This window comes from Marmota flaviventris, chromosome 3 (assembly GCF_047511675.1).
Source record: "Marmota flaviventris isolate mMarFla1 chromosome 3, mMarFla1.hap1, whole genome shotgun sequence".
Lineage (NCBI taxonomy): Eukaryota > Metazoa > Chordata > Mammalia > Rodentia > Sciuridae > Marmota > Marmota flaviventris.
This window is the reverse complement of record NC_092500.1, coordinates 75,165,414-75,188,533: the sequence shown is the minus strand read 5'-3', so window position 1 is coordinate 75,188,533 and position 23,120 is coordinate 75,165,414. Positions and strand designations below refer to the sequence as shown.

The following is a 23,120-nucleotide window of genomic DNA, read 5'->3' as shown; positions in this document are numbered from 1 at the left end:
ATCTCTGTTTATATATAAAGTATGTTGACACCCAATTTGAGTCTTCATACATCTACTTTGGATAATGATGTCCATTACATTCCGCCGCCCTTGCTAATCCCCTGCCCCCTCCCTTTCTCTCCCTCCCCTCTTCCCTATCTAGAATTCATCTATTTCTGCCATGCTCCCCCTCCCTACCCCACTATGAGTCAGCCTCCTTATATCAGAGAAAACATTCAACCAATTAGATTATATTCACAAAAATCTGAATCAAATATACTTGGGTAATAATGAGGTCTCAATGAGTAATCTCCTGGTTATCATACAGTAAGTACAATGATTTGCAAAAGGGCTACTCAAAATTTGGTGCACAAATGTGTGGCTCCAGAGTGTGGACTCAAATTTTGTGATGTGATGAGAAGTGAAACTGAGGGCAAACATTTGAAAATATAGCATCTTGTCACAAAAATCATTTAACTGTTGAATAAAAGCTTGGATAATATATGACCTTGTTTATTAAAATTTTAATTCTATATTAATACTATGGGATTTTTTTTTTTACAAGAATGTCTCTATGGGCTGGGGATGTGGCTCAAGTGGTAGTGTGCTCGCCTGGCATGCGTGGGGCACTGGGTTTGATCTTCAGCATCACATAAAAATAAAAAAAATAAAAAGATGTGTCCACCAAAAATTTAAAAAAAATAAATATTTAAAAAAATGTTCTCTCTCTCTCTCTCTTAAAAAAAAGAATGTCTCTAGCATATATTGAAATATTACAAGTTGGTTGATTGCCATAGATTGGATAAAAGCACTGATTTGACTATAAATCAGAGGTTGAGGGCTGTAGGTTGATTCTTTGATTTTTCTATCTGCAACCTGGAATACTAGAATATATCACTTAAACATTTTACAGGAATGAGAAGAATAATGTTGGCTCTTTCAGAGTATGTTTATGAGGTTAAAAGATTTGATTTATGCATAAGGCAATTTGAAATGCTGTCTTTCTTCAGTAGGAACAGAAGGCCCTAGTGCACCAACAACTAGTGGGAAGGAGATTGGGACACCCAGCAAACCCAGCACTAGAGCTACAAGCACAGGAACTTCAGGTAAATCAGGATGTGTGCTTAGTGTCTATGAAATGCATAAAAATATCAAAGCATGTAGGTTGTTGGGTAAATAATGAACACATACAAAAAGATTACATTTTTGCATTGACCTCCCAATTTCTACCTTCAGAGAAACTAGCATTTATTGCAAGCACTGTTAATGCGTTTGTCAGGTACAACAGGAGAGTTGCCGGGAACCACTTCAGGAGCAGTCAGAGACAACACAGCTGGGCAATCCAGCACTGGGGCCACCGGCACTGGAAGCCCAACAGGTATGAGAGACACTTCCAAGGGACTTGTGCTGGGATCTAATACAAGTTGTGTAAGATCTCCAAATGTGAGAATGAGATATAGGAAAGGTAACAATGGAGAATATTGAAGGCAATGATGACAAAATTGAAAGTATGCAGTGTCCTTCAAAGAGTGTTTTCTTCCTAGCTCTCTGTATAGACCTAAGCACCATTCTTCTCCCCATAGCAACAAGAGGAGGAGCTGATGCAACCACCACTGTCTCTGCTAGTGAGAACACATCTGGAACCACAGGTACTGAAGGAGCATAAGCAGGTGAAATCCAGGCAGTCAGTAGACATGAGAGCTTTTTTCCCCAAACCTATTCAGAGACAGTGTTATCTAGGAATCTGACCATTATGGTAGAGGTGTTGCCAATTTCCAGAAAAGCATGAATATATCAAGTCTGAGTTTTGTTCTTAATACATTTCAGAATCACTGTGGATTATCATGAAAGATTAGGGAAATCTAACTGATGTTACACAGTGCCAAGTGGGAAACAGAGAAATTAACAACCATCTAGGTGCAATAAGTAATAAGTTTAAGAGGATAGTAAGATAGTAATTAAGACAATAAGAAGGAAAGCAATCAAGAGGGGAAAAGATGCAAATTGGTTTAAGATAGTTCTAGTGTACAAGGAAAAGGATATCAAACTTTAATCATGATTTTTTGACATGATTAACCCATTTTTAACAACAATAACTTAATTGAAAGAGTACATTCTCAGAATTAACTGATTTGTCTTATTTACCCTGAGAAACGGTGTCAAATGCCAGCGAATTTTATAGGGTAAATCCATCTGTTATTTTAAAGCATATTCCAGATCATTGTTGATAAGAAGTCCCGCCTTTAGGTTTCTTAAGCTGACTTATTTTTTTTTCCCTGATAAATCTCAGGCACACCTGGAGCATCATCTGGAACAACCCCTGAAGCTCAAGGTGGTAGCACACCTAGAGAGGCAGGGACTGCAGCCACTGGTTCAGGTAAGGTCCACTGTTCTGGTTGTGATGCATATGCATTTATGATCCATGCTCTTCTGCAGCAGATGCAGATTTGTAAAATCAGGACCTAACTTGGATTAGATTGTTGTACCAAGAAAAGTTATGAGGATTTTTTCCTTCATTTTCTAAATCTGGAGACTCTCAATGATGTTTAGGTTTTGCAGAAATAATATGTATTCTGCAAACCCCATATTCTGCTCTTGGCCCTAAAAACCATAGGAGTTTCTGAAGTTCTCACCAATACTATCCATGGAGAATTAGCTAGAGTAGCCATAAATTCTGCTAGCAGCAAATCAGGTAACCTAGAGGGTGTAGTCCAGGCTTTCATCAGAGTCAAATGGAGGGTGTAAGTGTGTCCCAGTTCTTTGTGGTGAAGAATAAAGCATACAAGGCCAAAACACCTCACCAAGAATTTCTGAGGTAGCAGTGTGTCACCTGGATTAGATGATCTTTCTAAAGTATCACAAAATTGTCCCTCTATGTGCCTATGGTCCATAATGTTCGTGGAATCCTTGATTTGAAGCTTCTGATGCTGTGAGTCTGTAGCAAAGACATAGTGTGCTGTTGTGGTTCAAAATCATATTTGAGTAGAGAAAATTTTTCAACACAGACTCATTGAACATGGAACCTTGGACAAAAGACCATATATATACATATATTTTAAAGCCACAGTTGCTTCCATGTTCAAAATTAGGTCAGAACCACTACTCAAATAAGTGCATACCAAAAATGCACATAGCTGGTGCTATTGTCCATGCCTGTAATCCCATCAGCTCTGGAAGCTGAGGCAGGGGTATTGGGAGTTCAAAGTCAGCCTCAGCAAAAGTGAGGCACTAAGCAAATCAGTGAGACCCTGTCTCTAAATAAAATACACAATAGGGCTGGGGATGTGGCTGAGTGCCCCTGAGTTCAATCCCTGGTATCAAAAAAAAAAAAAAAAAAAAAAAAGTAGATAAAAATGTATCCTAATTGTAAGCTAATATAATTAATCTCACTAAAAAAGTCTGTCATATAGGTTTTATGTTCAAATTTAGAATTATTGGAACAGAAAAAGAGAAATATATAGACAAGAGTGAAAGGTCTTTTAGAAACTGATCAGCATCATCTACTTAATTAAAAATCTTCATATTTTTCATTGTTTGTTTTGAAAGGTACATTTGAACCAGGAGTTGACAAAACAACCAGAGCCTCAAACAATGAAGTGACATCACCTGAAGGGAACTCAGGTTAGTAGAGAATGGTTTCAGTGGTCCTGATTTTGATCCTGTTTTGAATCAAAGTAGTTCAGATGAATGTGAGGAGACCTAGTTGAGTCAACTCAAGATAAAGAAGTCTTTGTTAAAAAAAAAAAAAGCAGTAACTAATTTGAAAGGTTTAAGAAAACATTAAAGTAATAAGCAACTGTGGGTACTATGTCACTGGATGCATTTATTAAAATTTTTAACTCTTAGATGTGAACGGACAGTTAAATTACTCATTGGTAATAAAGTCCAAGTAGACTGTAGGTGAGAAGTTCCTTTGGTATTCTTCCCAGGCTCTACTGGAACTTCAGTTCCCATCACCTCCACAGCTGGAAGTGCAGGCACCACAGGAGGACTGAGCCCCAGCATTACCAGTCCTGGGGGTACATCAGGTAAGCCCAGTTCAGAGCAAGTATATCGGCTTTGGCTAAGCAAATGGTTTCAGGAAGTGCTGCTCAGACAATATTTTTCCTAAACAAATACCTGACTTAGTTGATTTTTCTCATATATAATTAAAATTTAATATCATTAGCGTTTTGATATTAGAATTAATATATAATTAGAATATAATATCATTAAACTTTCAACATGTTGCTTCCTTATAGTATATTACCTTACAAGTACATGTTCCCACTGATTATTACAGGCCTCATGCAGTTTGGTTTGATTTTTGCCATTTGTACAGTTGTATCAATGACTTTCAAGCTTCCTAAGGAACAACTACAGTGTCACCAGGTGTGACTTTAAGAACCCATAGGAATGTCTAAGTGACACAGCTTCCAATCAGGTGAAACAAAGATATGAGTCAAACACCATAATCCAATCAACACGTTTAACTATAGCAATCACCACTCTGAGTACAGTCTAAAACAAAGAGGCCAATTTAATAGTTACACAAGTGAATTCCATGACTTTGTGCAATTTATGTAAGCATTTGCATTTGCATATGAAACATTAATGATACACATTTTGGTACTTTAAAATATCTGATTTACTTTCAAGTATATTCTTTAGTAACATAGTCAGGCTTAACACATTATATGTGTTTATTGTCATGAGATGAGAAAATAAAAGTTCCTAAGCTTACAAAGTCTGGTTAGAACATGAACACTGAATCCTGTTGTGCAATAGCTCCCTTCTCAATGGTGTGACCAGGGTAATAGAGCTTATTTCCATAAAAGCCAAGCAGAATATGCTTGTGGATGTGCATTGATTAAATTCAGCCAGTACAGGACCAGGAATAAAATACTATTGGCAATACTGGACATAGATAATTTAGATTGAAAACAAACATGACTCAATTTCAAACTCTCTCTGATGCCATCAGTTACAAATTTTAAGGACCTCTAAAGTATCTTCCCTTGTAGCCCATTTTCCTGTCTTTTATTCCTGTGGTAAGCCCTTTAACCCAGTCCCTGCATTCCTCTGCTTTGCTTACCTTCCTCCTATAACACCATGGTGCTCACAGTAGGGTTCCTGGAATCCTGTGGGATCTTATTAAAAGTCCACCAGCAAAGAATTGGAAATTCTATTGGGTGGGTGGAGCCCTCCAAATTTTAAGGGAATTGATGCTCAAGGTAGAGAAACATATCTCCACAGTTCCCACTCTTTCCCAACTTGACTCCCAGTTTACACTCCATAAATGTCAAGTCAGAATGGCTTTTTTAAAGCTCAACTCTCATCCTGTGTCTGTATTACTTAGAGTGCTTAAATAGTTCTTATTTCTTTTAAGATAATTCAGAAATTTACATAGTATCAGGAGGCCTTTGTCTCATATATGCATATTAGGTCTTATAAATTTATTAAAGAATCTATGAGCTGGTTGTGTTTCTCATACACTCATTTTTGGTTAGCTATTGTTTTGATTTAAAATTCATGATAAATAGTCTTTTGAATAAGCTGTAGTTTTTGAAATTACTGACTTAAACGATATAGAATTTTAACATAATAGTATTTTATTGTTGAATAAAAATCTTGTATGGAATATGGTCTTATTTACTTAAATTTTATATTAGTATTTATTTTATAACATTTTGAAAACCATGCCTCTAGCAGAGATGAGAATAGTAACTTGGCCTGTTGCCAGAGATCTTTGGAGCAGCACTGGTTATAGCATAAAATTAGGGATAGGTGATTCAAGTTTGGCTGTCTGGTTTTCTAGCTTCCAACTGGATGATGAGAGCACATCGCTTAACCATTTTTGATAAGTGAGAAGAATAATGTAGCCGCTTTGAGAGGATGTTTATGAGATTTAAAGGCTTGATTTATGCATAAGGCAATATGAAATGCTTTTTTTAAAAAAAAAAAAAAAAAAACTTAGGAGGAACCACAAGCCCTAGTACAACACCACCTATTGGGGAGGAGAGCACCACAGCCAGCAAATCCAGCACTGGAGCTACAAGCCCAGGAACTTCAGGTAAGTCAGGATGTGTGCTTAGTGTCTATGAAGTGGAAACAATAACAAAGCATGTAGGTTGTTGGGTAAACCACAAAAATGTACAAAAATATTATATTTTGCCTGGATCTTCCTATCTCCTGCTTCAGAGGAGAAAGCATATATTGCAAGCACTGTTACTGTGTTTGTCAGGTACAACAGGAGAGTCTCTGGGAACAACCTCAGGAGCAGGCAGGGGCAACACAACTGGACAATCGGGCACTGGGGCCACCAGCACTGGAAGCCCAACAGGTATGAGACACACTTCCAAGGGGATTGTGCTGGGATCTAATAGAAGTTGTGTAAGATCCCCAAATGTGAGAATGAGATATAAGAAAGGTAACAATAGGAATAGCAAATTATGACAAAATTGAAAGTATGCAGTGTCCTTCAAAGAGTGTTTTCTTCCTAGCTCTCTGTGTAGACTAAGCACCATTCTTCTTCCCATTAGCAACAAGAGGAGGAGCTGATGCAACCACCACTGTCTCTGCTGGTGAGAACACATCTGGAACCACAGGTACTGAGGGAACATAAGCAGGTGAAATCCAGGCAATAGATGTGAGAGCTTTTTGCCCCAAACCTATTCAGAGACAGTGTTACCTGGGGAATCTGAACATTATGGTCGAGGTGTTGCCAATTCTCCAGAAAAGCATGAATATATCAAGTCTGAATTTTGTTCTTAATACATTTTAGAGTCACTGTGGATTATCGTGAAAGACTAGAAAAATCTGTCACCCAGTGCCAAATGAGAAACAGAAATTAACAACCATCTAGTTGCAATAAGTAATAAGTTTAAGAGGATAGTAAGATAGCAATGAAGACAACAAGTAAGATAGCAATCAAGAGGGGAAAAGATGCAAATTGGATCATAAGATAGTTCTAGTGTACAAGGAAAAGGATGTCAAGCTTTAATCATGATTTTTGACATGATTACCCTATTTTTAACAACAATAACTTAATTGAAAGAGTTCATTCTCAGAATTAAATGATTTACCTTATTTACCCCGAGAAAGAATATCTGATGCCAGTGAATTTTATAGGGTAAATCCATCTGTTATTTTAAAGCATATTCCAGATCATTGTTGATAAGAAGTCCCTCCTTTAGGATTCTTAAGCTGACTTATTTTTTTCCCTGATAAATCTCAGGCACACCTGGATCATCATCTGGAGCAACCCCTGAAGCTCACAGTGGTAGCACCCCTGGAGAGGCAGAGACTGGAGCCACTGGTTCAGGTAAGTTCTGGTTGTGATGCATATGCATTTATGATCCATGCTCTTCTGCAGCAGATGCAGACTTGTAAAATCAGGCCCTAACTTGGATTAGATTGTTGTACCAAGAAAAGTTAGGAGGATCATTTCCTTCATTTTCTAAATCTGGAGAATCTCAATGATGTGCAAGTTTTGCAGGAATAATATGTATTCTCCAAACCCCATATACTGGTCTTGACTCTTAAAAACCATAGGAGTTTCTGAAGTCTTTACCAATACTAGCCATGGAGAATTAGCTAGAGTAGACACATGTTCTGCTAGCAGCAAATCAGTTAACCTAGAGGGTGTAGTCCATGCTTTCATCAGAGTTAGGCGGAGTGTGTAAGTGTGTCCCATTTCTTTCTGGTGAAGAGTAAAGCATGCAAGGCCAAAACACTTCACCAAGAATTTCTGAGGTAGCAGTGTGTCCTATGGATTAGATGATCTTTCTAAAGTATCACACAATTGTCCCTGTATGTGCCTATGCTATGGTGCATAATGTTTGTGGGATCCTTGACTTGAAGCTTCTGATGCTGTGAGTCTGTAGCAAAGACATAGTGTGAGGTAGTGGTTCAAAATCATATTTGAGTAGAGAAAATTTTTCAACACAGACTCATTGAACATGAAACCTTGGACAAAAGAGCATATATATATACACATATATTTTAAAGCCACAGTTGCTTCTATGTTCAGCTTTAGGTCAGAACCACTACTCAAATAAGTGAATAGTAGAAATGCAGATAGATGGTGCTGTGGTCCATGCCTGAAATCTCATCAGCTCTAGAAGCTGAGGCAGGAGGATTGGGAGTGCAAAGTCAGCCTCAGCAAAAGTGAGGTACTAAGCAACTCAATGAGATCCTGTCTCTAAATAAAATACACAATAGGGCTGGGGATGTGGTTGAGTGCCCCTGAGTTCAATCCCTGGTGTGTGTGTGTGTATATATATATAAAGGTAGATAAAAATGTATCCTAATCGTAAGCTTATATAATTAATCTCATAAAAGGAGTCTGTCATTTAGAATTATTAACAAAAAAGATAATTTTCTAGAAAAGAGTGAAATGTATTTTAAAAACAGATCAGCATGATCTACTTAATTAAAAATCTTCATATTATTGTTTGTTTTGAAAGGTACCACTGAACCACCAGTTGACACAACAACCAGAGCCTCAAACAATGAAGTGACATCACCTGAAGGGAACTCAGGTTAGTAGAGAATGATTTCAGTAGTCCTGATTTTGGTCCTGGTTTGAATCAAAGTAGTTGAGCTGAATCTAAGGAGACCTAGTTGACTCAACTCAAGACAAGGAAGATGTCTTTGTTAAAAAAAAAAAGTGCAGTAACTAATTTGAAAGGTTTAAGATAACATTAAAGCACAAAGTCATAAGCATCTCTAGATACTGTGCCACTGGATGCATTTATTAAAATTTTCAACTCTTAGGTGTGAATGGACAGTGAGATTACCCATTGGTAATAAAGTCCAAGTAGACTGTAGGTGAGAAGTTCCTTTGATGTTCTTCTCAGGCTCTACTGGAACTTCAATTCCCATCACCTCCACAGCTGGAAGTGCAGGCACCACAGGAGGACTGAGCCCCAGCATTACCAGTCCTCGGGGTACATCAGGTAAGCCCAGTTTAGAGCAAGTTTATTGGCCTTGGCCAAGAAAATGTTTTCAGGCATGCTTCTTGGACAATATTTTTCTAAATCAAATAACTGACTTAGGTGATTTTTCTCATGTAAAATTAAAATTTAATATCATTAGCCTTTTGATATCATTAGATTTAAAATATATTAAAATCTAATATCATTAAACTTTCAACATGTTGCTTCCTTATGCAATGTTACTTTACAAGTACATGCACCCACTGATTGTTGCAGGCTTCATGCAGGTTTGTTTGTTTGCTTTTTTGCCATTTGTACAGTTGTATCAGTTTTTTTCAAGCTTCCTAAGGAACAACTACAGTGTCACCAGGTGTAACTTTAAGAACCCATAGGAATGACGCAGTTTTTAATCAGGTGAAACAAAGATATGAATCAAACACAGTATTCTAACCAACACGTTTAACTATAGCAATCACCACTCTGAGTATAGCCTAAAACAAACAGGCCAATTTAATAGTTTTACAAGTGAATTCCATGACTTTGTGCAATTTCATGTAAGTATTTGCATTTGCATATGAAACATTAATGATACACATTTTTGTCCTTTAAAATATCTGATTTACTTTCAAGTATATACTTTGTAAAAATAGTCAGGCTTAACACATTATAAATGTTTATTGTCATAAGATAGAAAATAAAAGTTCCTAAGTTTACAAAGTCTGGTTAGAACATGAACTCTGAACTTGATGGGCAATAGCTGCCTTCTCAATGTTGTGACCAGTGTAATAGAGCTCATTTCCACAAAAACCAAGCAGAATATGCTTGTGGATGTGCATTGATTAAATTTAGCCAGTGTAGGACCAGGAATACAATACTATTGACAATATTGGACATAGATAATTAAGGTTGAAAACAAACATGACTCAATTTCAAACTCTCTCTGATGCCATCAGTTACAAATTTTAAGGACCTCAGAACTGTCTTCCCTTGTAGCCCATTTTCTGTGTTTTATTCACATGGTAAGTCTTTTTATGCAGTCCCTGCATTCCTCTGCCTTTCTTACACACAGTCCCTGCATTCCTCTGCCTTTCTTACCGTCCTCCTCTAACTCCATGGTGCTCACAGTGTGGTTCCTGGACCAGCAGCAATGGAATCCTTTGGGATTTTATTAAAAGTGCACATTTTCTGGTCTACCAGCAGAGAATTGGAAATTCTATTGGGTAGGTGGAATCCACAAATTTTTTTTTAGGGAATTGATGTTCAAGGTAGAGAAACAAATCTCCACAGTTCCCACTCTTTCCCAACTTCACTGCCAGTTTACACTCCAAAAATGTCATGTCAGAGGGCATTTTTAAAGCTCACCTCTCATCCTGTGTTTGTATTACTTAGAGTTCTTAAAGAGATCTGATATCTTTTAAGATAATTAAAAAATTTATATAGCATTCGGAGGCCTTTGTGTCATGTATGCATAGGAGGTCTTAGGAATTTAAGAATCTATGAGCTGGTTGTGTTTCTCACACACTCAATTTTGGTTAGCTATTGTTTTGATTTAATATTTATGATGAATAGTCTTTTGCATAAGCTGTAGTTTTTGAAATTACTGATTTAAATGATATAGCTTATGCATAAAAATAATAAAAAAGAAACTTGGCCCTTCCCACTGGATCAGTAAATTTATTGAAATTTAAAGTGTTGACCATTTGTTTATATTCCAAAAGTCTGATTCATAATTACTTGGTTAATAAGGTTGTCTCATTCAGAGATATTTCCCAATTATCAGATAGTAAAGTATTTGAACAAGGCTACTGAACATTGGTCCATGAATGTGTGGCTTATTGTGTTTGTTAACAGCCCATGATGTGATAAGAAGTGAAACAGAGAGCAAGCATTTGGAAACAGAGAATTTTAACATAATAGTATTTTATTGTTGAATAAAAATTTGTATATTATATGGTCTTATTTCCTTAGATTTTATATTAGCATTCATTTTATAACACTATGAAACCCATGCTTTTGGCAGAGATTAGAATAATAAAACTTGTCCTGTTGTCAGAGATCTTTTGAGCAGCACTGGTTACAGCATGAAATTAGGGATAGGTGATTGAAGTTTGGCTGTCTGAAATTGTAGCTTCCAACTGGGTGACGAGAGCACATCACTTAACCATTTTTGATAAGTGAGAAGAATAATGTAGCTGCTTTGAGAGGATGTTTATGAGATTTAAAAGTTTGATTTATGCATAAGGCAATATGAAATGCTTTTTTAAAAAAACAGGAGGAACCACAAGCCCTAGTACAACAACACCTATTGGGGAGGAGGGCACCACAGCCAGCAAACCCAGCACTGGAGCTACAAGCCCAGGAACTTCAGGTAAGTCAGGATGTGTGCCTAGTGTCTATGAAGTGCATACAGTAACAAAGCATGTAGGCTGTTGGGTAAACCACGAAAATAACAAAAATATGAAATTTTGCCTGGATCTTCCTATCTCCTCCTTCAGAGGAAGTAGCATGCATTGCAAGCACTGTTACTATGTTTGTCAGGTACAACAGGAGAGTCTCTGGGAACAACCTCAGGAGCAGGCAGGGGCAACACAACTGGACAATCGGGCACTGGGGCCACCAGCACTGGAAGCCCAACAGGTATGAGACACACTTCCAAGGGGATTGTGCTGGGATCTAATAGAAGTTGTGTAAGATCTCCAAATGTGAGAATAGATATAGTTAAGGTAACAATGGAGAATAGCAAATTATGACAAAATTGAAAGTATGCAGTGTCCTTCAAAGAGTGTTTTCTTCCTAGCTCTCTGTGTAGACTAAGCACCATTCTTCTTCCCATTAGCAACAAAAGGAGGAGCTGAAGCAACAACCACTGTCTCTGCTGGTAAGATCACATCTGGAACCACAGGTACTGAAGGAGCATAAGCAGGTGAAATCCAGGCAGTAGATGTGAAAGCTTTTTGCCCCAAACCTATTCAGAGACAGTGTTACCTGGGGAATCTGACCATTATGGTTGAGGTGTAGCCAATTCTCCAGAAAATCATGAATATATCAAGTCTGAGTTTTGTTCTTAATACATTTTAGAGTCACTGTGGAATATGGCGAAAGACTAGGGAAATCTAACTGATTTTATCCAGTGCCAAGTGGGAAACAGAAAAATGAACAAACATCTAGGTGCACAAATTAATAAGATTAACAGGATAATAAGATAGCAATGAAGACAATAAGTAAGATAGCAATCAAGGGGAAAAAGATGCAAACTAGATCATAAGACAGTTCTAGTGTACCAGGAAAACATCAAATTTAATCATTTATTGATACGATTATGCTATTTTTAACAATAACTTAATTGAAACAGTACATTATCAGAATTACTTGACTTACCTTATTTACCCTGAGAAACAATGTCAGATTCCAGTGAATTTTATAGGGTAAATCCATCTGTTATCTTAAAGCATATTCCAGATCATATTGACCAGAAGTCCCTCCTTTAGGTTTCTTAAGCTGACTTCTTTTTTTATTTTTCCCTGATAAATCTCAGGCACCCCTGGAGCTCGAGGTGGCAGCACACCTGGAGAGGCAGAGACTGCATCCACTGGTTCAGGTGAGGTGCACTGTTCTGGTTTGATGCATAAGCATTTATCATCCATGCCCTCCTGCAGCAGATGCTGATTTGTAAAATCAGGCCCTAACTTGGATTTCATTGTTGGACCCAGAAAAGTTATGAGGATCTTTTTCTTAATTTTCTAAATCTGGAGACTCTCAATTATTTATGGGGTTTGCAGGAATAATATGATTCTCCAAACCCTATAAACTGGTCTTGGCTCTAAAAACCATAGAAGTTTCTCAAGGCCCCACCAGTACTACCCATGGAGACTCAGCTAGAATAGCCACAACTTCTGCTAACAGCCAATCAGGTAACATAGAGGGTGTAGTCCATGCTTTTTTCAGCGTAAGATGGAGTGTGTAAGTGTGTCCCAGTTGTTTTCTATCGAGTTTAGTGAAGAGTAGAAAGAGGTAGAAGGGAATGAAGCATGAGGGGCCAAAACACTTTACCAAGAATTTCTCAGATAGCAGTGTGTCAGCTGGATTAGATGGTCTTTCTATAGTATCACACAATTGTCCCTGTTTGTGCTATGGTCCATAATGTTCATGGGATCCTTGACCTGGAGCTTCGGATGCTGTGAGCATGTAGCAACAACATAGTTTGCTGTGGTGGTTAAAAATAGTATTTGAATAGAGAAAATTTTCTATCATAGACCCATTGAACATGAAACTTTGGCAAAAAGTTCATATAATCATATACTTTAAAGCTTCAGTTGCTTCTAATGTTCAGCATTTGGTGACAACCACTACTCAAATAAGTGAATAGTAAAAATATAGATAGCTGGTGCTGTGGTCCATTCCTGTAATCCTAGAAGCTTGGGAGGCTGAGGTAAAAAGATTGAGAGTTCAAAGTCAGCCCCAGCAAAATTTATGCACTAAGCAACTCAGTGAGACCCTGTCTCTAAATAAAATTCACAGTAGGACTGGGGATGTGACTGAGTGCCCCTGAGTTCAATCCCCAGTATCAAGGAAAAAAAAAAAAAAAAGAAAGAAAGAAAAACGTAGATAATAAGGTATCCTAATTGTAGGATAATATAATTAATCTCACTAAAGGAGTCTGTCATACAGATTATATGTTCAAATTTAGAATTTTTGGAACAGAAACAGAGAATTATATAGAAGAGTGAAATGTATTTTAAAAACAGCATGATCTACATAATCAAAAACCTTAATATTATTCATTTTTTGATTTCAAAGGTACTACTGGAACATCAGTTGGCACAACATCCAGAGCCTTAAACAATGAAGTGACATCATCTGAAGGGAACTCAGGTTAGTAGAGAATGATTTCAGTGGTCCTGATTTTGGTCCTGTTTTGAATCAAAGTAGTTGAGATGAATCTAAGGAGAACTAGTTCATTCAACTCAATACAAAGAAAGATGTCTTTGTTAAAAAAATGCAATAAACTGATTTGAAACATTTAAGAAAACATTAAAGCACTAAGTCATAAGCAACTCTGGGTACTAAGTCACTGGATGCATTTATTGGAATTTTAACTCTTTGTTGTGAATGGACAGTTAGATTACCCATTGGTAATAAAGTCCAAGTAGACTGTAGGTGAGACGTTCCTTTGGTATTCTTCCCAGGCTCTACTGGAACTTCAGTTCCCATCACCTCCACAGCTGGAAGTGCAGGCACCACAGGAGGACTGAGCCCCAGCATTACCAGTCCTGGTGGTACATCAGGTAAGCCCAGTTCAGAGCAAGTACATTGGCTTCAGCCAAGAAAATGGTTTCAGGCAATGCTGCTCAGACAATATTTTTCCAAATCGAATACCTGACTTAGGTGATTTTCCTCATATAATTAAAATTTAATATCATTAGCCTTTTGATATCATTAGCTTTAATATATAATTAAAAATTAATATCATTAAACATTCAACATGTTGCTTCCATTTACCATATTATTTTACAAGTACATGCTCCCACTGATTGTTGCAGTCCTTATGCAGGTTTGTTGGCTTTTTTGCCATTTGTAGTTGTATCATTTATTTTCAAGCTTCATCAGGGACAATTAGACTGTCACCAGGTGTGACTTTAAGAACCCATAGGAATGTCTAAGTGACACAGCTTTCAATCAGGTGAAACAAATATATAAGTTCAACACAATATTCCAGACAACACCTGTTTAACTATAGCAATCACCACTCTGAGTACAGTCTAAAACAAGGGGGCCAATTTAACATTTGCACAAGTCAATTACATGACTTTGTACAAATCATGTAAGTATTTGCACTTGAATATGAAACATAAATGATACACATTTTTGTCCTTTAAAATTTCTGATTTGCTTTCAAGTATATTCTTTGTTAACATAGTCAGGCTTAGCACATTATATGTGTTTATTGTCATGAGACGAGAAAATAAAAGTTCCTAAGCTTACAAAGTCTGGTTAGAACATGAACTCTGAACCTGATGGACAATAGCTGCCTTCTCAATGGTGTGACCAGTGTAATATAGAGCTCATTTCCAACAAAAGCCAAGCAGAATATGCTGTGGATGCGCATTGATTAAATTCAGTTAGTGAAGGACCAGGAATACAATACAATTGACAGTATTGGACATAGATAATTTAGATTGAAAACAAACATGACTCAATTTCAAACACTCTGATGCCATCCATTCCAAATTTTCAGGGCCTCTAAAGTGTCTTCCCTTGTAGCCCATTTTTTCTGTGTTTTATTCACATGTTAAGCCCCTTCCCCAAGTTCCTGCAGTCCTCTGCCTTGTTTACCTTCCTCCTTTAACACCATGGTGCTCACAGTGTGGTTCCTGTACCAGCAGCATTGGAATCCTGTGGGATCTTATTAAAGGTGCACATTTCCTAGTTCACTAGCAGAGAATTGGAAAGTCTACTGGGTGGGTGGAGCCACTCAATTTTTTTAGGGAATTGATGCTCAAGGTAGAGAAACAAATCTCCACAGTTCCCACTCTTTCCCAACTTCACTCCCAGTTTATACTCTATAAATGTCATGTCAGAATGACTTTTCCAAAGCTCACCTCTCATCCTGTGTCTGTATTATTTAGAGTACTTAAATAGTTCTGATTTCTTTTAAGATAATTCAGAAATTTATGTAGCATTAGGAGGCCTTTGTCTCATTTATGCATATTAGGTCTTATAAATTTATTCAAGAATCTATGGGCCTGTTGTGTTTCTCACACACTCATTTTTGGTTAGCTATTGATTTGATTTAAAATTTATGATGAATAGTCTTTTGCATAAGCTATAGTTTTTGAAATTACTGATTTAAATGATATAGCTTATGCATAAAAATAATAAAAAGAAACTTGGCCCTTCCCACTGGATCAGTAAATTTATTGAAATTTAAAGTGTTGATCATTTTGTTTATATTTCAAAAGTCTGACTCAGAATTACTTGGTTAATAAGGTTGTCTCATTCAGAGATATTTCCCAATTATCAGACAGTAAAGTATTTGAACAAGGCTACTGAACATTGGTCCATGAATGTGTGGTTTATTGTGTTTGTTAACAGCCCATGCTGTGATCAGAAGTGAAACACAGAGCAAGCATTTGGAAACAGAGAATTTTAACATAATAATATTTTATTGTTGAATAAAAATTTGTATGTTATATGGTCTTATTTCCTTAGATTTTATATTAGCATTCATTTTATAACACTATGAAACCCATGCTTTTGGCAGAGATTAGAATAATAAAACTTGTCCTGTTGTCAGAGATCTTTTGAGCAGCACTGGTTACAGCATGAAATTAGGGATAGGTGATTGAAGTTTGGCTGTCTGAAATTGTAGCTTCTAACTGGGTGACGAGAGCACATCACTTAACCATTTTTGATAAGTGAGAAGAATAATGTAGCTGCTTTGAGAGGATGTTTATGAGATTTAAAAGTTTGATTTATGCATAAGGTAATATGAAATGCTTTTTTAAAAAAAAATCAGGAGGCACGAGAAGCCCTAGTACAACACCACCTATTGGGGAGGAGAGTACCACAGCCAGCAAACCCAGCACTGGAGCTACAAGCCCAGGAACTTCAGGTAAGTCAGGATGTGTGCTTAGTGTCTATGAAGTGGAAACAATAACAAAGCATGTAGGTTGTTGGGTAAACCACAAAAATGTACAAAAATATTATATTTTGCCTGGATCTTCCTATCTCCTGCTTCAGAGGAGAAAGCATATATTGCAAGCACTGTTACTGTGTTTGTCAGGTACAACAGGAGAGTCTCTGGGAACAACCTCAGGAGCAGGCAGGGGCAACACAACTGGACAATCGGGCACTGGGGCCACCAGCACTGGAAGCCCAACAGGTATGAGACACACTTCCAAGGGGATTGTGCTGGGATCTAATAGAAGTTGTGTAAGATCTCCAAATGTGAGAATAGATATAGTTAAGGTAACAATGGAGAATAGCAAATTATGACAAAATTGAAAGTATGCAGTGTCCTTCAAAGAGTGTTTTCTTCCTAGCTCTCTGTGTAGACTAAGCACCATTCTTTTTCCATTAGCAACAAAAGGAGGAGCTGATGCAACCACCACTGTCTCTGCTGGTAAGATCACATCTGGAACCACAGGTACTGAAGGAGCATAATCAGGTGAAATCCAGGCAGTAGATGTGAGAGCTTTCTGCCCCAAACCTATTCAGAGACAGTGTTACCTGGGGAATCTGACCATTATGGTTGAGGTGTAGCCAATTCTCCAGAAAATCATGAATATATCAAGTCTGAGTTTTGTTCTTAATACATCTTAGAGTCACTGTGTAATATGGTGAAAGATTAGGGAAATCTAACTGATGTCACCCAGTGCCATGTGGGAAACAGAAGTTAACAACCATCTAGTTGCAATAAGTAATATGTTTAAGAGCACAGTAAGATAGCAATGAAGACAATAAGTAAGACAGCAATCAAGAGGGGAAAAGATGCAAATTGGATCATAAGATAGTTCTAGTGTACAAGGAAAAGGATATCAAGCTTTAATCATGATTTATTGACATGATTACACTATTTTTAACAATAATAACTTAATTCAAAGAGTACATTCTCAGAATTAATTGATTTACCTTATTTACCCTGAGAAAGAATATCTGATGCCAATGAATTTTATAGGGTAAATCCATCTGTTATTTTAAAATATATTCCAGATCATTGTTGATAAGAAGTCCCTCCTTTAGGTTTTTTAAGCTGACTTATTTTTTTCCCTGATAAATCTCAGGCACCCCTGGAGCATCATCTGGAGTAACCCCTGAAGCTCAAAGTGGCAGCACACCTGGAGAGGCAGAGACTGCATCCACTGGTTCAGGTGAGGTCCACTCTTCTGGTTGTGATGCATATGCATTTATGATCCATGCCCTCCTTTTGTAAAATCAGGCCCTAACTTGGATTTCATTGGTGGAGCAAGAAAATTTATGAGGATCATTTTCTAAATCTGGAGACTCTCAATGACTCATAGGGTTTGCAGGAATAATATGTATTCTCCAAACCCCATATACTGGTCTTGGCTCTAAAAACCATAGGAGTTTCTGAAGGCCCCACTAGCACTAGCCAAGGGCACTCAGCTAGAATAGTCACAACTTATGCTAGCAGCAAATCAGGTTGGTAGAGGGTATAGTCCAACCTTCATCAAGGACAGGCAGAGTGCTACCAGATATAAATTTAAGACCCCGTAGGGGATGTACAAGTGACAGAGCTTCTGAGCAGGTGAAACAAAGATATAAGGAAAATCTGATATTTATACAACCAATGATGTTTTGCCTCAGCAATCTCTCCTTTGAGTAGAGCCTTAGAATTGACAGGAATAATTCTTAATTGGGCAATTTATCTATGACTTTGGGAAATATTTTACAGTTAGTGTTTGCAGTTATATAAAACATTAATGACCTTGTTCTATGGCCCATTAAATTGTCTGACTTATGCTCAAGTGTATTTTGTAATATAGTCAACCTTTACACCATTATATGTCATTATTCCCATGAGATAAGAAAATAATAAAAATTTCCAAGCTGGAAATTCTGGTTTAGAACCTGTACTGAAAAGCCTCATTTTGCATTGGCTAGCCCCTCGGTTCTATAACCTCTGCATAAGAGCTCATCCAACAAAAACCCAAGAGAATAAGCTTGTGCTTGTGCATTATTCATTAAATTCAGTCAGTGTTAGGACCAGGAATACAATATCATTGATAATATTAAATACAGATGATTTACACTGGAAATAAGCATGACTAAAAATTTACAACTGTCCCAGATACCATCAGTTACAAATTTTAAAGACCTCTGAAGTGTCCTCTTGCATTCAGCTGTTAAACCTTTTCCCCCAGTCCCTGCATTCCTCTGCCTTGCTTATCTTCCTCCTCTAACACCACGATGCTCACAATGTGGTTCCTGGACCAGCAGCATCGAAATCCTGTGAGATCTTGTTAGAAGGGCACATTTCTGGGTCTACCTGACTGTCATCAGCAAGTGCTGGGGTGGAGCCCAGCAGACTATGTTAGTAAGCTTTTTAGGGAATTAATTCTCAAGGTGGAAAAGCACTTCTCCACAATTCCCACTCTTTTTCAACCACCTTCTCAGTTTACATTTCAACAATGTCATGTCAGAATGACTTCCCCAAAGCTCAACTCTTATCCTGTGTCTGTACTATTTAAAGTCATTAAATACTGATGATTGTTTTTTTTTTAATTTAAATTTTTTAATTTTGGACGTCTTTTTGAGTTATATATGACAATATAAGTAGTTTGGATTAGACAAAGGGGAATAAAGAGAAGGAAGGGGGATTAGAAATAGGAAAGCTAATAGAAAGAATCAGATGTTACTTCTTACATGCATGTATGAATACATAACCAATGTAATTCCACAACAATCAGAAGAATGGGAAGTTATACTCCATATATGTATAATATGTCAAAATACATTCTACTGTCATATGTAACTAAGAACAAATGAAAAGAATTTACTTTGACATAATTATAAAAGCATGGAATATAATTTGTTCTAATTCAGTCTCCAGTGCTTCCCCTTACTTTCCCTTCCTACCATCCCTGCCCTGTTCCCTTCACTTTACTCTACTGATCTTTCTCCTATTTACTTATTTTTTAAATTAGTGTCTTAGATCAAAACTTTATATAGCATTATGAGACATTTGTTTCAGGTGTGCGTAGGACTTCTTCTGAATTTATTAATGAATCTATTGCATGATTGTGTTTCTTCTACAGTATTTTTGATAAGCTATTTTTATTTAAAATGCATGACACATATTGTTTTGAATAAGCTGCTGTTTACATTGAAATTACTAGGCTAAATCATATAGTTTACACATAGCAGGAACATAAAGAAACTTGGTAATTCCCATTGGGTCCGTAAACTTATTGAAATTTAAAGTGTTGACCATTTTGTTTATATTCAGAAAATCTGACTCAAAATAACTTGGGTAATAAGGACATCTCATTCAGTGATCTTCTTTTGCTATCAAAAAGTAAATAAGGTGTTTGAAATAGAGTTTGGTGCCCAGATATGTGGCTCCCAGATTGTTTATTAATGGTCTGTGATGTGATAAGAAGTGAAACAAGAGAGTAAGCATTTGGAACATAGTGGGGTTTTTTTGTTTGTGAGAGAGAGAGAGAATTTTTTAATATTTTTCAGTTTTCGGTGGACACAACATCTTTATTTTATGTGTTGCTGAGGATTGAACCCAGCGCCCCGTGCGTGCCAGGCGAGCGCATTACCACTTGAGCCACATCCCCAACCTCAAGATATTTTTAAAACAGAGAATAGCTGACTTAATCCACTTAACCACAGATCATAACATATATTTACCATTTCCTTTGAAAGGTACTACTGGACCATCAGTGGATAAAACAACCAGAGCCCCCAGCAGTGAAGTGACATCACCTGAAGGGCACTCAGGTGAGTATAGGGTGATGTTCAGGGGTCCCAGCTTCTGTCAGAGGGTGAGCCATTTATCAGAACTGCTCTTATTTTAAAGCAGAGTGGTTGATACAAATGTATGAAGACCTGCTGTGGCACAAGGTGAAGAAAGATGTAGAGCAATTATCTAATGACTAAACCAAGATCTTTAAGAAAATAATATTAGAACAAATGTTAGTGAAGTCTGGGCAGAAAGTCATGAATTCCTCTATTCTATTCCCTATAGCAGGAGTGATTGGACAGTTAGATTACTCATTGATAATAAAGTCCAGGTAGACTTTAAGTGAGAAGTTCCTTTGGTTTTTCTCAGGCTCTACTGGAACTTCAGTTCCCATCACCTCCACAGCTGGAAGTGCAGGCACCACAGCCCAACCGAGCCCTAGCTTCACCAGTCCTGGGGACACAGCAGGTAAGCCCAGTTCAGAGCCAAGAATACTGCTCTAGCCGAGCAGTATTCTTTCAGGCAATGCTGCTTATTCCTTGTATGTAATTAAAATGTCAAATCTTTAGCCTTCTTACAAGTTACTTTCTTAATGAATCTCGTTATAATTATATGCTCCCACTGCCTTCATAATTGGTAGTATACATGCATGGTTTTTACTGGCTCCCCTTTTCTTTTTTTAACCTTTATCAGAGACAGCTGGAGTGTCACCAGGTGGGGCTACCACTAACAATGGGAATACAAGTGAGGCAGTCTTCCGAGATGGTAAGGCAAAGCAAGGAGTCAAAGTTTCTCTCTTCCTCAGAATATTTCCACAAGCAATCTTCTGTTTCAGCTCTGCAGTACATTTACCCTGAGAGAATAGAATGTCAATTATCTAAGCCAACTGGATGAGTTTGAAAAAAAATTCAAGATAAATAATATTTTAATTAATATATCAATCTGGCACACTAACATTTCTAAATCATGTTCAAATATGTATGTTGTAATTTAGTCAACATTAATACTGTGGCGATTATGTATCATTCCCACAAGATGAGGAATTTATATTAAAGTCTCCACACTGGAAAAAGCAGGAGTAGAACTCCAACTCCTAAACCTCATGGGCAATCTCTGGCTTTTGTAGTAGTGATGGGTGTATAAGAACTCATGTCCAACAAAAGTCAAGGTAATTATGCTTGTCCTTACACATGATTGACTAAATTTTTTTCTATTTTATTTTTAAAAACTTACTGGTTAATATTATACAGTGTTGCATTTTATTGTGGCATAGTCTTACATGCATATAAACTAATTTGGTCAGTTTCCCTTTCTTTCTTCTGCTTGTCTCCTTCCTCTACACTTGTACTTTCATGTCATCCTTTTTTTTTTCTTTCCCCTGCTGTAGCTTGTACATATAAGAGAAAACATATGAACTCATCTTTTTGAGTCTAGATTATTTTGCTTAGCATGATGTTCTCCAAATGCATCCATCATTGACTAAATTTTAACTATCGTTAGTTTATGAAAAAAATATTATTGACATTCTTAAGCATAGATAATTGGATTGAAAACAAACATACCTTAGTTCAAATCTGCCACTTCAGCAAACATTAATTTTAATGACCTCTGAACTGTCTTCTCAAACTCATCTCCTTTGGTTTGGCTTTGGTTCAAGTGTTTTCATTTTCTACCCATTCTCTATAGTCCTCTTCTTAGCTCACTAATATTGTTACAGTCATGCTCAAAGTGTGGTTCCTGGTCCTGCAGCATCTGCATTTCCTGGGAACTTGTTAGAACTACACATTTTTAGACCCACCTTCCTAGTGGTGGAAGTTGGTGGAGTGAAGCCCAGCAGTTAGTGTGCTAACAAAATTTTTAGGCAATTAGTACAGAAGTGATTCTCTACTTTAATGAGCACTATTTCTTCTCTTTCCCAACTTCCCTCCATTATACTTTAGTTAATACCATGCCAGAACAACAACAATAACAACAAACACAAAAACCCCATAACAGTCATCCTGTCTCTACTTAAAAGTTTTCTGTAGTTTGATTGCTTAATATAGGTAGAGATTCCTTTATATACCATTAAAGCCATTTCTTTAATATAAGCATCAACTTCTCTTCATACATTTATTAAGTATTCCATGGACTGATTGATTTTTTTTTTTAAATTCTGGGGATTGAATGCTCATGTTATGTTTGTGCTAATATGTGCTCATGTTAAGCACATATCTACCACTGAGATACACCTTCAAACCTAGCAATTTTCTAAATTTAACATTTACAACATATTTTTTGGAATAAGATTGTTTACATTAAAATTACCATATGGAAAGATAAAATCTACATGAAGCAGCAAAATTAAGAAACTGCTTAATTTTAATTAGACCATTAAACTGATACAAATGTTATTTTGAAAATTTTATAACTCAATTTAATGGCATTTTTCAAAGCATGTACTAGGACAGACTGGAAATTTTACAAATCCATTTTTGTCACAGGTTATTTGAGAAGCAGAGAATATATTCTGGCACTAGACTGAGTTTGGCGCCAGGATTGCTGTCAACCATTGCATGGAGCTGGAGAAATCATTAAACCTTGTCTGATAAATGGGAAGAATAATATTACCCATCTCAGAGGGCTTTTGTAAAGTTAAATAAGTTGATTTTTCCAGGGCAATTTGAAAAAAAAAAAAAGGTTAATTTTTTATCAGTTGGAACAGGAGGCCCTACTGCACCAACACCTAGCAAAGAGGAGGGCAGCACATCCAGAGAACCCAGCACTGGAGCAACGAGCCCAGGAAGTTCAGG

General features: G+C 37.0%; 1 protein-coding gene across 1 annotated transcript in view; it reads left to right on the top strand.

Moving 5' to 3' along the window:
* The window catches only part of LOC114084223 (mucin-19), a 115,141-nt gene that overhangs the window by 51,305 nt on the left and 40,716 nt on the right, over positions 1-23,120 (top strand). The window contains exons 65-90 of the mRNA XM_071609287.1: positions 990-1,085; positions 1,259-1,357; positions 1,563-1,628; positions 2,270-2,356; positions 3,526-3,600; positions 3,909-4,007; positions 5,936-6,031; positions 6,203-6,301; positions 6,501-6,566; positions 7,196-7,282; positions 8,427-8,501; positions 8,820-8,918; positions 11,170-11,265; positions 11,436-11,534; positions 11,734-11,775; positions 12,433-12,495; positions 13,695-13,769; positions 14,084-14,182; positions 16,414-16,509; positions 16,681-16,779; positions 16,978-17,043; positions 17,681-17,767; positions 20,292-20,366; positions 20,698-20,796; positions 21,022-21,093; positions 23,024-23,119. Of these exons, the coding sequence (XP_071465388.1) occupies positions 990-1,085; positions 1,259-1,357; positions 1,563-1,628; positions 2,270-2,356; positions 3,526-3,600; positions 3,909-4,007; positions 5,936-6,031; positions 6,203-6,301; positions 6,501-6,566; positions 7,196-7,282; positions 8,427-8,501; positions 8,820-8,918; positions 11,170-11,265; positions 11,436-11,534; positions 11,734-11,775; positions 12,433-12,495; positions 13,695-13,769; positions 14,084-14,182; positions 16,414-16,509; positions 16,681-16,779; positions 16,978-17,043; positions 17,681-17,767; positions 20,292-20,366; positions 20,698-20,796; positions 21,022-21,093; positions 23,024-23,119 (2,208 nt within the window). The remainder of the gene's footprint in view (positions 1-989; positions 1,086-1,258; positions 1,358-1,562; positions 1,629-2,269; positions 2,357-3,525; positions 3,601-3,908; positions 4,008-5,935; positions 6,032-6,202; positions 6,302-6,500; positions 6,567-7,195; positions 7,283-8,426; positions 8,502-8,819; positions 8,919-11,169; positions 11,266-11,435; positions 11,535-11,733; positions 11,776-12,432; positions 12,496-13,694; positions 13,770-14,083; positions 14,183-16,413; positions 16,510-16,680; positions 16,780-16,977; positions 17,044-17,680; positions 17,768-20,291; positions 20,367-20,697; positions 20,797-21,021; positions 21,094-23,023; position 23,120) is intronic.